The 12544-nt window shown below is 34.3% G+C and overlaps 1 protein-coding gene and 1 pseudogene across 4 annotated transcripts in view; both read left to right on the plus strand.

Moving 5' to 3' along the window:
* COL21A1 (collagen type XXI alpha 1 chain) overlaps positions 1-11849 on the plus strand; it is a 376826-nt gene extending 364977 nt beyond the window's left edge. For all 4 annotated transcript variants that reach the window (XM_019631703.1, XM_019631702.1, XM_019631704.1 and 1 more), the window contains 8 exons: positions 1542-1577; positions 4193-4237; positions 7207-7239; positions 7709-7855; positions 7946-8000; positions 8469-8669; positions 9421-9498; positions 10595-11849. In XM_019631703.1, coding sequence (XP_019487248.1) covers positions 1542-1577; positions 4193-4237; positions 7207-7239; positions 7709-7855; positions 7946-8000; positions 8469-8669; positions 9421-9498; positions 10595-10782 — 783 coding nt within the window. In that variant the 3' untranslated portion in view covers positions 10783-11849. The remainder of the gene's footprint in view (positions 1-1541; positions 1578-4192; positions 4238-7206; positions 7240-7708; positions 7856-7945; positions 8001-8468; positions 8670-9420; positions 9499-10594) is intronic.
* Positions 11850-12302: 453 nt separating this feature from the next.
* Positions 12303-12544, plus strand: part of LOC109376044 (serine/threonine-protein kinase MARK2-like) — a 30852-nt pseudogene continuing 30610 nt past the window's right edge.

The following is a 12544-nucleotide window of genomic DNA, read 5'->3' on the forward strand; positions in this document are numbered from 1 at the left end:
AAACATACAGTTATATAATGCCCTGTAAATTTAGATTGTTTTGGGAAAAATACTCAACATCAGACACTCCTACCAAAATATGAATATCACTCTAACTGAAACTGGGGCAAAAATCTGAATGCATAAAAATTGTAACCAGAATGTTTGATCATGAAGTTCCCATCTTTAAAACAATTATGTTACATAGGAGTTTATTTAAAATTAATTGAAGGGGTTTAAAATACAAATCATGAATACTCATAAAATGTTGGTGAGGTAAGGCAGCAACACTTTAAGGTTCTCTCTCTCTCTCTCTCTCTCTCTCTCTCTCTCTCTCTCTCTCTCTCTCTCTTTGAGTGCATGTATTTGGAAAGCTTGATATAAATTAATGTGGNCCCTCTCTCCCTCTCCCTCCCTCCCTCCCTTTCTCTCATTAAGGAACCCTGAGTTGTAGGTGGATAAATATTATTATTTGTTAGGAGGTTATAAGAAACACTGACTGCCCATTTGTCAAAGAAGTCCATGCCAATGTGAATATATACCTTTCAGGTTAAAAGCAAATAAACTTGCTTTTATTCTGGAAAGAATACAAACTCAGGTCTCAATCTGCATATCCTTTGTTGTTTCAGTTTTTCTGCCATTTCATTTTTCTATCCCTCATGAATTCCCTACGTGGCCCCTAACTTATGATCCCTGCCTGACCTTTGTGTTTTGATGAGCAGTAGGAAGCACTTGCCGACAGTCCAATGACCCCCCCACCCCAGCAGCAATTAAGTGTTAGACCGTTAGTGAATATTAAGTAAATTTGCTGTGAATATATGTTTAGATCTAGAGAATTTCCTTGTTCAAACACTTGCCATTTCAAAGAAATTCTGTGTTTTGTTGGCTGTAAACACAAAACTCTACTCTGTATGTTAAGATAGCATGGTGAGATAGAAACTTGAAAACAGTGTCGAAGTTCAACTTAGGGCGAGGACTTACTTTTCCTGTGGATTCATTATCTATAAAAATGAGGACATTGAACTAGTTGATCTCTAATGTCTCTTCTAGCTAAGAAACTGTAGGAAACTTACTATTATTATGGTATATAAATCCCCCATCCCCCCACAAAATTTATTTTTGTAACATGTATTTTCTAAAATGTCATTTCAGGATTATGTTTTATTTCATTGTTCCCTGTACATCTATGATTGCTGTGAACTGAATGGGCGATTTTCAATTTGATATCACAAAACAACATTTGTCAAAATAAGTCCTCTCTTACCTGTTTGTTTAAACACAGATTGTGATCAATATAGAAATGTTTTCTTCTTGGTAAAATAGAAATAGTAGTGAATTTTCTTTTGAATGTTCAAGCTCAGGAAAGTGTTAGTTTAAAACTTCCTTTTAACATAATATGGGTTTATTCTCTTGGCAAATATTGTGTTGGGAGTCAGCTTCTGTGTATAAGGCACTTGTGGAATTTGCATGAGATTATTTTTCTTTGCTGAAGAAAAACAAGTTTATTTGGAAGGATACAGAATATACTAGACTATGATACACTTAAAAATGCATTTTTGCAGGGGGACAAAGGAAATCAAGGTGAAAAAGGCATTCAGGTATGTTGCTGCCTGTTTTTCTTTTTTCTACTTGGCAATAAAAAATTAGGGCTTTGTTCATTTTAATTCTTATATTGCTTTTATAGCTCCTTACTCTTTCAATATCTGATTGTTAAATCCCAGTTTTCTCCTTTGCTACTAAATTTCTCAGATCTCAAATCTAACTCTAAGGTTATTCACCACTTCATTATTGTAGAAAACTTGGGAACTGAGTAATTCAACAAAATAAAGATATTAATTATATCACATACTTCTAATATCCATTTATTTATATATTTACAGTGTGTATTTTTTTCAAAAAGGATTTGAAATGGCATATGGCACAAATAGATTTGATAAATTATTAACATAAAATATAAAACATATTCAAACTAATATGTAGAAGCAGAATTATACAGAAAATTATATCAGGCTGAGGAAATCTAGGGTGATTTAGAAGGATATTTGGTTTGGGCTGTCTTTGCAACAAATCAGAAAGGAGAACCACTACTACTATGGGAGTCAAGGATAGTTTAACCTCCATGTAAGTGGCTGTGGAATGGGTTTTTTCATTAACTGAGCACTGACCCATGAGTAGGATGCCACTAGCGGTATCAATGACATACTTATCTGGAATAAATTATATCTATTGTCATTCAATTTTTTAAGTTTTAGAAATGTAGGACTTTTTCAATTATAAGTTACACATCTAGTGTCCAGACAGCACTTTAACGATGTTTTTAAGATAACAAAGTTCAGTCATGGTGGCTGAGTTTTGCTATGTAAAATAAGCGTACTGTGAAAAGAAAAATACTTTGCAAAATTTCACAGAATTTTGAAAATTTCAGAATTTCTAGAAGCATGAAAGTAAACTTCAAATTGAGGTAATAATAGAATCAAAATATGCTAATGACATAGTCTAACTGTTGTTTCACAGACTTTTTATACTTCAAATGTTTGATTATTATTACGATTCCGCTAAGTTTTTTTGAAATTGGGAGTGAGGTAAATTTTAAGTAAATGTCTGTGAGCTCTAGACCCACATATTCCATTTTCCTTCTTGGTATTGCTTTTGGATGTCTCATGTGCACCACAACTGTCCAAATCAGAAGTTGCCATCTTTCCCCATAAACCTCTCCTTCTCATAGATTCTTTATCATGACCACACAGTCACTGGAGGAAAAAAAGTCTTGGAAATCATCTTAAAACTCAATCTCTTCCTCTTTCTTCACATCCAATTTTACATATAAATGTCTCTTGAACTTGGCCTCTTTTCCCTAATTCCTCTTGGCCCCATTGCCCTAATTATTTCTTGTTAGTGATACTGGAAAACTGTAATATCCTCCTAACTGGTCTATTTGAGTCCAATCTATTCCCTCCCCCCTGTCCCAAACACACTTTCACCAGCATGCAATAACTAAATCACATTTCTGCTTAGGAATTCTAAACTGGTGCCCCATATATTTAAAGATAAAGTCTGTCCCATAAAGTGCCTCCTAGTTTAACTAAATGTTGTTCTTTACTGTTGTCTCTTGACACCCTGCCCACTATTATCCACGATTGCCCATTGCTTTAGCCAAAAGGAATTACTTGCCTTTGCCCTGTGTCTGTCTTCCTGGTACACCCTCCTATTTTTTCTCCAGTCGGTGAGCTCTGCTCTTCCCAGAAGGCTGCACTCAAGGTTGAGTCATTTCCCACCCCTGTCTGTCAGATGTTCCAGGAGTGTCCATCCCAAATGTTTAATTATACAATGCACATTTATCAGACAGTATTTTCATTATTCCTTTTTATTTTTTTATCTTTATCATTCTTGATTTAATTGCTTATCTTTCCCACTACCTAGTAAGTAGTTTAAAGGCAGCAATGATATCTTGTTTTGGTGTCATTAAGGGCCAGAAAAATAGGTGCTTCTCAGTAAATATTGGCCATTTACTTATGTGAGTAAATGAACAAATCACTATGAAAGAGTGATTTAAAAGTGTAGTCACTGGGTTTTTAATTGCTTATATTATCTAGGCATATGTTTTTTAGAAACTGCTAATTATTTTGTTTGACCCTGGGATAAAGCAATGCTTCAGAGTCTAGCACAATGTCTTATATATGATAGATATCCAAAAATATTTATTGAGTGGATGAATGTGTTTATATCTTATTAATTTTTCTCTCTTCTCATTTGTCTGGATTTAAATATCTTCATTGAAAATAGTTTTTGCAGCATGTTTTTAATTTTTAAAAATTCCTTTAAAAAGAGGGCTTCTTTATGTGTATTGTCAACACTGAACATAATTATGTCATTGAAATTAATAAAATGTCCACAGCCATTGGATTTTAAAATTATTTTCATGCTGCTAATGTGGACTCAGCAGAACACTCTCAACTATCTAAAATTATTTACATGTTCCCCAAAAGTTTGTTCCTCGTCTATATCCACTTTAACTATAAGATTAGGTTGACTTCCCTCTCACTTTATTTTTTCTCTGAGAGACTTAGTTCCCTATATCTAACATCATTTTAAATATTTTCATTTCTGCTTTTGTGACATTTTTTCTAGACTACAGGGTAATACATGGTTTGTGCTGCACATATGATTGCATTATATATACCAACTAACTAATAACATTTGTTGAATTTTAAAGGGTCAAAAGGGAGAACATGGAAGACAAGGGATTCCAGGGCAACAGGTATTTTCTTTTTCTTGGATGAAAAATGAAATAATGAATAATATAATGGGACAATGCTGAGAGAAGGTTATTTGTAAATAAAAATGGGTGGGGAGAAGTATAGATGTAATGTACATTCTAATCATATGATAATGAAATTGTTAGGCGATGGCGGTATAATGGTTTGCTTTAATTGTCCATTTTATATTTTTATTTTCCCATGCTTATACTATTAGTGGCTGTAAGAATTGCTTTTCAGTGCTTTTTCTCTGGCCAAGTAAGTGACTGAAGGTAGACAATTCCACGCATTTTTCTGGAGTATTTATTGGCCAAAGGCAGCCTTACAATGGCAGCATCTCCATACCTACTATTTAGTCTTGATTTTCATCTTGAAATATGAGCAGTTGAGACCATATGTAGTGGAGTAATGTACTTGTTTTCTTCTAGTTTATTCAGAGCCAGAAATCAGTATGCCGGAGGCTTATTAAAATGCTATCTTGAGGGACTGTGGAACAGATACATAATAAGACTGTTTTGCTTCCTCCTTGGCTGAACTCTCCTCATTAAGTAGTGTTTCAGTGAGATTACCATGTGGGCATGTAAGTTCAGTCAAAGCCAAATTGGACAAAAAAAAACAAAACAAAGCATAGAAGTGATGAATACTTATGTAGCATGCTTGCTTCTGCACGACCTACAGTTCAGCTTAGTTCCAACTTGGTCTGCACTCAAAGGGCTAACTGTACATACGAGTCCTTCCACAGGCTGGACCTCTCTTGCATTTGGTGAAAGAAGTTTAAGTGATTACACAGGTCTTGGAGATAGGTAGATAAAATTGCATAGTGATGTTTCCAAGAACAGGGTCTCTGTGTCACATCCCTTGGGGAATCTGAAAGTCCGTGTGGGGGAGTGTTTGAAAGCAAATGGTGGCAAGTTTGTCTGTAACGTGGAGTAGAAAGGGAGTGCAAGATATTAAGAAGAGTTGAGACTTTAGAAGATAACAGTAAGTGCAAAAGTATCTAAGTGAAGAAATGAATTCAGTTTACCTGTTATGGTCAATGAAAAAACGTCTTTTAAGTTTAGCATTCCTCCACTTGACGCAAATCCATTTGATGACACTACCAGCTCAGTCCTGTTCCCTCACTGGCCACACAGACTGACCCGCTCAGTTTCCCTATGTTAATGACACAGTAGCTATAAACAGCTGTTCTCAGAAGAGGACCTTCATCCATTTAACCTCCCCAGCTCACGCTTTTCAACAAAAATTGTTACTCACAATAGCTCTCTAAGAAGAAGGATATTTCCTTTGGAATTTTTGCTCACTACTTAGCTAGCTCACTGGCTTATAGATGACACTGTCTCCAAGCTTCCCTTAACTTGTTTCTTTCTCACTTCTCAAAAAAAAAAAAAAAAAAAAAATCTGCATTTACTCACCCCTAAGGCAGAATTTGAGTTCCCTAGAAAGTTTCTGCCCTAGATTTATTGAAAGCCCACATTTCCCACCTCCAGGAACTGGGACCAGAACAGTTGTTGCTTTTCAGCAGCTGAATAGTCAGTCTACTTAAACTTTTTAAGCAAACAAAGACTTAGTTACCTATCATCCTTCTAGGTGCTGCATGTGTGTAATTTTTTGGCCTTTCTGTTGTGAATGGAGTTCAACTGAATGTTTCTTTCATGAGATCATCTTAGTGGGTTTTCAGATGACAGCTGTTTTCAGTTTCAGCTCTAATTCAGTTCTCATCCTGAGAACTTACTAATTTATCTTTCCTCTTACTCTGGCTCTGGTTGTAGGATTATGCCTAGTAGAAAATACTGCTTCATTTCTATAGAATCCTCAATATTTAAAGTATGGTCTTATAGAGTGTTTTGCTCACTAATAGATTTTTATATGAAAATTAAGTTAATGTTTTTATGCTCACATTTTATTTTGAGAATCCACCTTTCTCTGTGCCATACCCTGATTTTACCTAAATTTTCTTTCCTTTTGTCTAATTTGGATATCCATGTGTAAGAAACCTAGAAATAAATAAAAATAAATACTCAAACTCAAAATTAATTGTGTGAAATGTTATATAGTAAATTTTATAATGAATTGCAGAACACCAGTTTTTAATTTTCAAGTTCAGTAATGAAATCGTACCTGTGTATGTGAAAGCCATACCCTATCCCTGAACTGATCTTGGGTGATTTTAGAACTTGAGTGTACAGTGAATTCAAAAAAGAAAAAAATTTAATGCCTTTCCTGAAAGTTCTTATCTATGTCATTGGAATGAATATGTGAAAGAGATGAGTGGCCGGTAATTTAATAGAGCCAGATAGATGTATGTATCCAGTGATTATAATCAGTGAATTTTATGTGTGGGCTCCTCAGTGTTTGTATCACTGGGGAAAATACCACATTGCACATCACACAGCTTTTCTAATATCTGAATACCTGCAGTAAGTGGCTTAGGCATAGGACAAATAGGTATTTTCTTCATTATTAATCACTTTTAATGGTATCTTTGCTTTAACTCATCTTTTGTCATAGTACTCAATCAAAATTTAACTTTAAGAACATACATTTGGAAAATAGAATACTCCTCTTAATCACGAAATTAAAAAATAAATACACCTTATCTTACCTGATTTGAATTTTCATTTTTATTAAAATAATAACATTTTAAATTCAGCATAGAATTTAAATAGAATTCAGATAGAATCCCATTCTAGCCTCAATATTTGACCTGTAGCATATAGAAGTATTCACATTTAAGAATGAAACAGTTTTGTAAATTAACATTTTTATATTATCCAGTTAACATATTGTCTAGTTATTAACATCCTTTAAAAAGGGCAAAAAAGGGTCTCTTATATGTGAAGTTGTAGCACTAATGCTATCACTATTTTCCAAACTGAAGATTAAATTTTGATTAAATGTGTGGTAAATGCCACATTGCTAGTATTGTAGCTTGCACATTTATTATAATTTTTTTTCCTGTTAATTTTCAAAGGGAGCTCAAGGTCATCATGGTGCAAAAGGAGAGGTACGTTTCTTCATGTGTTATGCTTCCTCTGTTCAGTTCTTATTGCTTGGATTTTTCAATATTATATAAATCTAGCAATTGACCTTGCAAATAGAAAATGTCTTTCATGTTCTTTAGTAGTTCCTAAATAGTGATTTATGGAAGATGTAGATCCATTCAGTTAGGTATGAAATGTTATGTATCTGCCAATATTATTGGTTCATTGTTGTATCTCTGGCACTATACCTACTGCCTACATACTATACTCAATAAATAGTGGATATTTGTAGGGTTGAGTAGATGGGTGGATGGATGGATAATGACAGTTTAATGTGATGTGAAATTTCCTTCCTGATCAATAACAGTATTTCCCAGCTGTTTTCAATATAACTTAGGTATGTTCATATCCATATCCTTGAGGGCTTTTAAGATGCAATTATACCTGCTGAAATATTTAAATAGAACTTTTGAAGATTTCTTTTATTTTTAGAAAGGTGAAAAGGGAGAACCTGGTCTCAGAGGTGCCGTTGGACCAAAAGGAGAATCTGGGATGGATGGCCGGATGGGGCCTGTGGGTCCCCAGGGGCAACGTGGGGAAACAGGTCCTCAGGGACCTCCAGGATTAGATGGGAAGCCTGTATGTATTCTACTTTCTTTCATAGTTTTCATATTTTCATTGCTTTTCACTTGGTATGTACATGTTATAACCCCTAATAATTTGATGCAGGGGAGAGAATTTTCAGAACAGTTTATTCGACAAGTTTGCACTGATGTATTAAGAGGTAAGTCTCAAACAGAGTTTTTAATAACTTTTTAAAAAAATGTAATACCATTTTTTGGTAGAAATTATGAAAGATATAAGTAAGATAAAGAAAATAAAGAACATTTATAAACCCTTGTCTGTTTTTTTCTAGTTGAGTTTTATAAAGATGAAATACTCTTTTGTAATCTTTTCAATAAAGCAATTTATCATTATTTCAAATAAATTTTCTGACATAATTATGATAATTCATAAATATGAAAGTCTGTAATTTAATTTGCCAATTTTTTAGCAGAGGGTACTTTCACTTTTTTTCCCAATTTTAAGCAAATGATCAAATTGTACAGAACAGTGAATATTTATATAAATTCCTAGAGTGACATTATTCGCCAATGGATACACATCTGTAAATTTTAAAAAAAAATTATTAGAGATATTGTTAACTGCCAATTACCAATTTAACTTAAGGTGGGGGGTGTTTGTTTTTAAGCCCAGCTACCGGTCTTACTTCAGAGTGGAAGAATTCAAAATTGTGATCATTGCCAGGCGCAACATGGTACCCCTGGTAATCCTGGGCCACCTGGTCCTATAGGCCCAGAAGGTCCCCGAGGATTTCCTGGTTTGCCAGGGAGAGATGGTGTTCCTGGATTAATGGGTGCTCCTGGACGCCCAGGTGCCCGAGGATTAAAAGGTACTTAACTTTTGTGCATAAGCAAATGAGCAACAAAAAGATACTCTTTGGATCCACACCCTAAATTCATTTGTTAGGAAAGAGTTCATCTTTGTTTTCATGATGAAAAAAATTATAAATCCCTTAGTCTTTAAATAATTTGTTAAGCAGGGAGAGATAAGGGAAACTTATGAAGCATGAGAAATCACAAATTAGAACATGTTGACAATGTGCTTAGAAATTTTACTTGAGACTAATAAAATATTTAAATAGAAAATCAGAGATGTCACTTCCTTTGTTTTGACATTGATAACTTTGTTATAAAAATTATTCAGTTTTTTAATTATTGAAAAAATTATGTTTTGCAACCAAACTTCCTAATAGCCCACAACTAACTTACTTCTCTTTGCCTTTAAATGTTATGTGAAGAGTTGATTGATAATTCTTCCCTATAAATTTAATATTATGTGAACAATTTAGATGTTTCATCAAAGCAATAAAAAAATTATGATTAACAGAAAGGGCTAATAAAGCCAGACCATTTTTCTTTCTTAATATTTAGTCCCCATTAAATATTTGTAAACCACTAATAATTTTATAAATTTTGGCTTCAAAAATGTTGTTTTCCATTAGTAATAATAAATAGGTAGCAAGCTATTTTAAAAAGATTTGCTTTTCTTTCAATGTGTGTATTAACAGCTTTGAAAGAAATAATCTAGGAGGCAGTGATTTTACAGAAAAAAATCGCTTATTACCATCTTTGACACTGCAGGCCTACCAGGAAGAACTGGGGCAAAGGGGAGCCAAGGGTTTGGGTACCCTGGAGAGCAAGGTCCCCCTGGTCCACCAGGTAAGAGTTGGTATATGCTCATAAGTGTTGCTGCACATTTTGCTTTAAGAAAATTGTCATAAATCTGCCAAATAATTTGAAACCAAGACTCTTAAGTCACCGTCTGCTAGCTGTGCTATTTAAATTTGCCTTGCTCAGTTTTCCTCATTTGTAAAATGGTGATGATATATTTTCTGTATTATGACATTGTTGGAAGATTAAATGAGTTAAAACATGTAGTCCTTTTAGGGCAGTACATGACATTCATGGTTATATTTTCAATAAATGTATGCTATTATTTTAGAGGATGCTATTACCTCATGAGGATTTTGGATGAATCAAATAATTTAACACTGTTTATGTAACTCTCATAGAGCAATATCTACAATTATAGTTAAGTGTTCAATAAATGTTTATTAGTAGTACTAGTAACAGGAAGTAGTAGTAGTAGGAAGTGACCCAAAGCGCTCTGCTCCATCTCCAAACCTGAATATTTTGCTTTTGTTGTTTTGAGGCATCAATTTTAAAAGGCCACCCTAAATTAACTCTCCTTTCTTTGAGCATGCTAATTAGTCTATGGTTCACAAATTAGTGCTATAACACCTACATGTACTGATCACTATTATGCTATGGTCAGGACATTTTTTTTTTAATGTCCTGTATTTAAATGTGCAAACTAAAAAAATATGTGTACCAGTAATAGTCATTTGCAAACATGACTCAAAAGTGGCTTCATTAGAGTTTTAACTTACCTATATATCACCTGCTAATTTATAATAATATTGGCAAAAAAATATACTGAAAGGAAGATATAACTTTAGAACCCACAAACTGAAATGTTAGAATGTTAGTTCAATATCTTAATCAGTAGCACGATTCCTACAGTAATATAGCTTAGCTTAATTTTACAAAAATTACTGATTACTTTTGGATGGTCCTTTTCAAAGTGGATGGTATGTAGAATTAGCAAGAAAATACCTCCTTTTTTCACATCAGTGCAAATGGGTACAATTTTCAAGAAATTTTTTTTTTTCAGTTTAAATATCTTACAGAATCAGCTATATCGCCATCAAAAACAGAACTTCTCTGTTAAAACATTGTTAATGTCCCATCTTAGGTCCAGAGGGCCCTCCTGGGATAAGCAAAGAAGGTCCTCAAGGTGACCCAGGTCTCCCTGGCAAAGATGGAGATCATGGAAAACCTGGCATCCAGGGGCAACAAGGCCCCCCTGGCATCTGTGATCCATCACTATGTTTTAGTGTAATTGTCGGAAGAGATCCATTTAGAAAAGGACCAAACTATTAGTGTCTGATGCCTCATTCAGCAACCTAGGCATGGTGCTTTTCTTTTGTGGTCTTTTGCATCTCAGGAAGATAACCAACAGTAATCCCTTGAAAAGAAACTCAAGTACCTCGGTGTTTTTGTTATTACTGTTTTCCTTAAAGGAAAAATATATGAAAGCTCACATACTGATTTTAGAGTCTCCTCAGTAATTGGGAGCCTTTCAATTAGTAGCGTTAACTAAATCTCCAGGGTTTCTTGTAAGTCCATTGGTTTTAATCAAAGTTGAGCATGAAAAACCCCATTTCCTGTTAGTCCATTTTAGTCACTGTGAAATATTTCACATTCCACCTCCATGTAGCTGAGTATTTGACTTCAATCTCATGTCTGTGTAAATTTCATGTTTCATATCTCATGACTCACGCTTCTACATTAGCCAAAACATGTATCTGGTAATTGGAAATAAGATCAGGGCTGACATTCAGCTGGACAGACCTCATTGCTATCCCAATCATTTACTCCAGTGTCTGTGCCTATTGGATGGAGCGATGGACTGCTGGGCATTCAATGTTTTGAGTATTACCTCTGAATAAGACTAGTGTGCTACTTATTTCATGTGCAAATTATCAAATTTGATGAATGGCTAAGCTAAAAAGTATTGATGACACAGGGAATGGCCAAAATTATGTAATATTGAAACATTTTAGAAAAAACATTTCATTGTCCTTGTTCAGTGTGTTCAAAGAAAACAGAAGTTCAGAAATACTAAAAAGACTTTCTTCTTCATACTTGCTGAGTAATTGGAATGTCTGTTGTATGCCTTCATTTTCCATTTCACTTATTACTTGTGTATGTTCATATATGTTAACTTTCATTGTAACAAAGCTAATGGGAATAAATGCTGTAGTTGAATGGAAACTCCTCGGTTCCTACTATGTCTTGATATTTTTAGTAGACTTTAAATTACTATAAACAGTCTTTTATACTGTACTTAATGCTTTTGTAAGAAATATAATTTGAGATATTTCATTCATATCATTCTCTAAATTTTGTACTTGCCTGTTATTCAAAGTACAATAAAGTTTTGTACAAGCTGGATTGCAGTGTCTTTTTTTATATATACTTAATTTTAACTGATTGTTGAGTATATTATCCATATCAAATGGTCACTTATTTAGTGAGTATAAGTTTATGTACCCTATTCTTAAATAACTTGTTTGAAATAAGAACTTAGAAATTCAGCGGGTGTGCAACTCACCTAAACAGGTCTTCAGCACCTGCTTCCTGGCCCAGAAATGGCTGTTGATCAGTGTTTAGCTTTACTGACATGTCATCCTACCACTCTGATGAGGACCTTGGAGGAGACTGAAGTCCATGACATTCAGTAGCTGAATTGGCATAAGGTTTATTTTGATGTTTTTATCTCCAACGAAGCCCCAGGTATCTGCTTAGGCCTAACTATCCCTGTTAGTTATGGCATTTGCTGTTAAGACCTGGTAAAGAAGCAGAATAGGTAGTTGGTATCATTTCTTCATTCCACCAGCATGGATCACATGGCCCTTAAACGCCAGTTACTGTGCAAGGGATACAATGGCAATATCGTTACAGAGTCTGACCCCACAGAACTCATGTCTGATGAGGCCCAGGTAAGAAAACAAGTGATTCCAATACATCCATCCTAAGAAAGGAGCAAGTGCTATAGAAATGTGGAGGATGATGCTATGGACTGAATTGTGTCCCTCCCAAATTCATTTGTTGAGTTTGTAACCTCTGTGTGACCATATTT

This window comes from Hipposideros armiger, unplaced genomic scaffold (assembly GCF_001890085.2).
Source record: "Hipposideros armiger isolate ML-2016 unplaced genomic scaffold, ASM189008v1 scaffold_1040, whole genome shotgun sequence".
NCBI lineage: Eukaryota > Metazoa > Chordata > Mammalia > Chiroptera > Hipposideridae > Hipposideros > Hipposideros armiger.